This window comes from Lasioglossum baleicum, chromosome 8, assembly GCF_051020765.1.
Source record: "Lasioglossum baleicum chromosome 8, iyLasBale1, whole genome shotgun sequence".
Lineage (NCBI taxonomy): Eukaryota > Metazoa > Arthropoda > Insecta > Hymenoptera > Halictidae > Lasioglossum > Lasioglossum baleicum.
In genome coordinates, this window is record NC_134936.1 from 64,431 (window position 1) to 67,910 (window position 3,480).

At 56.3% G+C, this 3,480-nt stretch overlaps 2 protein-coding genes across 2 annotated transcripts; both read right to left on the reverse strand.

Annotated features, from left to right (window-relative positions):
* Nucleotides 1-390: 390 nt before the first annotated feature.
* On the reverse strand, nucleotides 391-1,624 carry LOC143211557 (uncharacterized; the record flags this gene model as incomplete). Its single annotated transcript, XM_076429339.1, has 1 exon — nucleotides 391-1,624. A coding segment is annotated over exon 1 (1,234 nt), but the record flags the coding sequence as incomplete, so codon positions are not given.
* Nucleotides 1,625-1,761: 137 nt separating this feature from the next.
* Nucleotides 1,762-2,559, reverse strand: LOC143211558 (uncharacterized). The gene has a single exon (XM_076429340.1). It carries the CDS (start codon nucleotides 2,557-2,559, stop codon nucleotides 1,762-1,764), a length of 798 nt encoding a protein of 265 aa, XP_076285455.1.
* Between the last annotated feature and the right edge of the window lie 921 nt (nucleotides 2,560-3,480).

Here is a 3,480-nt window from a genome sequence, read left to right on the forward strand (position 1 = left end):
ACAATAATAAACTAATTAATAAATTACGCTGGTCGCTCGGTTGGTCGCGGAGTAACATGCGCGAACGCCGCCCGCCATGACGGAACGCATCGGGTCGCACGAGAAACGCAGGGTTAACGGTCGGCGGCATCATCCGATTGATTCGCGAGGGGGGTGCGAGGGAAACGACGCTGGGAATGAACGCGCCCGACCGCAGCCGAACGGAGCTGGATTTACGTCGCAGATTACGTTGCTGCGCTTTGAACGGGTAAAAGACATAATTTTACCAAAGGGCGCTTGAATGTAATTGAGTTACGCGACCGAGCTCCCACTTACACGGAGGGAGTGTGGGATTCCGAATTAGGACTAGTTGCCCCGTGGAGATGGGAGAGTACGGTTTTCGCCACTTGCTTCGCTGTTGTAGGGTATTGATATAATCATCCTGCCATAGCCTCCAGACACGTTCCGCTGCGTGGCGAACTAGCTGCCAGCGGGAAAGGCGGTTTTCGCCGAGGTCAAGGTATAAAGGCTGAGGCGGTACCGTGAGCGCGGAGCCTACCAAGAAATGCCCTGGGGTGAGGGTTTCGTACTCGTCGAGGGTGTCGGAGATTGGAGCAAGGGGGCGGGAGTTCAAGCAGGCTTCGATCGCGCAGAGGAGTGTCGTGAACTCCTCGAAAGTCAACATGCGATCGCCGAGAACGCGGCGACGGTGATGTTTCACGCTTTTAACCCCCGCCTCCCATAGGCCCCCGAAATGCGGCACCGAAGGGGGGATGAAATGAAACGTCGTGCCATCGGACGCTGTTTTATTTAAAAAATTTGGGTTTCTTATGGCGGCGCGATAGGCTGCGGAGAGTTCTCGGCAGCCGCCTACGAAATTAGTGCCGTTGTCTGAATAGATGGCCTCCGGTAGACCACGTCGAGAGCAGAACCGAAGGTATGCGTTTAGGAATGCCGGAGTGGAGTAATCGACGGCTAGCTCCAGATGAATCGCCCTCGTGGCCATGCAAATGAAAAGTGCGATGTAGGCTTTTCGCGAGGTGATACCGCGACCGGCCGTGGCACGAATTTGGAAGGGTCCGGCGTAATCCACCCCGCAGTGCGCAAAACAGCGGGCTGGCGGGGATACGCGGGCGTCGGATAAATTTCCCATTATTTGCTCGGAGACCGCAGCTCTTTCTCGAACGCATGTAACGCACGAGTGTATCATGGACTTCACCATGCTTCGGGCGCGGAGGAGCCAATAGTTCTGGCGGAGGGTGTGTAGGGTTAGTTGCACGCCGCCGTGCAACGTCTGAGTGTGGACCTGCTCGACGAGGAGGCGCACGATGGGATGCGGTGCAAGCAGAATTGGATGCCTCACTCTGTGTGGGAGGGCGGCGTGACGCAATCGGCCTCCGACGTGAATAATGCCGTCAGCATCGAGGAAAGGACTGAGCGAGAGTGGCGGGCTCTTCGGCGACAGACTTTGGGCTTGCTGGAGCGCGTGGAGTTCTTCGGGGAATTCCGCGGATTGAAGGTGCTTAATCCAAAAGATCCGAGCTAGAGAGACGTCTGAGGTCGAGAGAGCTTGTCCGGAAGGTCGACTGGGAGTGTCGCAGATGTTACGGCGGCAAAGACGGCTGAATCTTATAATATAGGCCATGACTCGTAGGAGTTTGGGCCATTTTGAAAATCGAGAGGCCAAATCCCACTCGATTGAAGGGGTAGCCGCGCTGTCTGAGACGGGCACGCGGAAACATCGAGTCCGAGCCACTCGGGACCGTGCCACCACAATTCATGTCAAAGGAGATCGTCGCTGAGGAGCCCGCGGGAAGCGCAATCGGCGGGGTTTTCCGCAGTAGGCACATGCTGCCAACTTGCATTCGGAAGTCGAGTCTGAATGTTCGCGACGCGGTTGGCAACATAAGGTTTCCACTTGGACGGGTGCGATTTGAGCCATGCTAGGACGACGGTCGAGTCGGTCCAACAGAAGCACTTAACGGTGGCGTTTTCGAAAGCGGACAGAACGAACGCCATGAGACGGGACAGAAGCTCGGCGCCTTGTAGCTCAAGACGCGGGATTGTCACAGGTGTGAGGGGCGCGACCTTGGATTTGCCTGCTAGCAGTGACACGGTGATCTGACCTGTCGTAGAGATGCAGCGAGCATAGATGACGGCGGCGTATGCAATGTTGGAAGCGTCCGCGAAGCCGTGAAGCTTGAGGTGACCGTTAGAGTGAGAGTGGCCGGTCCACCGTGGAATTTGAACCTCTGCTAGTGACAGAAGGCGAGTGTAAATCGCGGCCCAGCGATCAAGTGCAGGGCCGAAGATCGGATCGTCCCATGCGATTCGGAGGCGCCACAGGTCCTGAATGATAACCTTGGCGGAGATAATGGCAGGGGTGACCCATCCCAACGGATTGTAAAATTTGGCAATTGTCGATAAAATCGTCCGTTTCGTTGAGGGAAGCGTGTTGGAAAGCGAGACTTGAAATTGGAAAGCGTCGCGAGACGGATTCCAACTGACTCCGAGGATTTTAACCTCATCATCGGGCGTGAGGAATTTTGAACACGCTAGGCCGTGATCCGACGGGTCCATGTCGGTGAGAAGTTCGGAATGGTTGCTCGCCCATTTCCGGAGTTTGAAATGCCCGCAGTGCAGCAGGCCGTTTAGTTGATCGCGGGACCGGCGTAGAGAAGGGATGTCAGTGCCGCCGAATAACACGTCATCTACGTAAATGTTCGACCGTAGGATGGGACGCGCGAGGGGAAACCGAGAGCCTTCGTCCTCGAGAAGTTGCTGCAGTACTCGAAGGAACGGAGCGCAGGTCATTCCGTAAGTGACAGTCAGGAGCTGAAAGGGAGCGGGCTCGTCGCCGGGGGAATTTTGCCAAATGATCCTCTGATAATCGAGGTCGCGGTCATCGACGAGGATCTGGCGATAGATTTTCGCGATATCGACGGTATACACGTATCGAAATTTCCGCCATCGAAGCAGAACGGAGGGCAGATCGGACTGCAGCTTGGGACCGGAGAGTAGATGGTCATTAAGAGAGGTTCCGTTTGAGGTGACGCTGGACGCGTTGAATACGACGCGGAGATGTGTCGTCGCGCTGCCTTCTCGGAACACGAGGTGATGGGGCATGTACACCGCTTGCGTCGAAGATGTAGAGGAGGAGAGCGCGCGTCGCATGTGGCCGAGCTCTTCGTACTCGTGGAGGAACGCTCGATATTCCGAAGCGAGCGAGGAGTTCAGGCGGAACTTTCGCTGCAGCGAGCGATGAATTTGGTCCGCTAACGGGCGCGACTGCCCGATGTTTATTGGGGGGCCGGCACGGAACGGAAGACGGACCACGTACCGACCGTCGGCGGTACGAGTGGTGTTTGCGCGGAACTGCTACTCGCACTGTTCTTCGTCCGGGGTGAGAAAGGAGCGACGGGGAACCTCTTCGAGTTCCCAAAATCGTTTGAGGTCTTGAGCGAGAGGGTCGTCTTGAGTGCAATGGTGCATAGATATTCT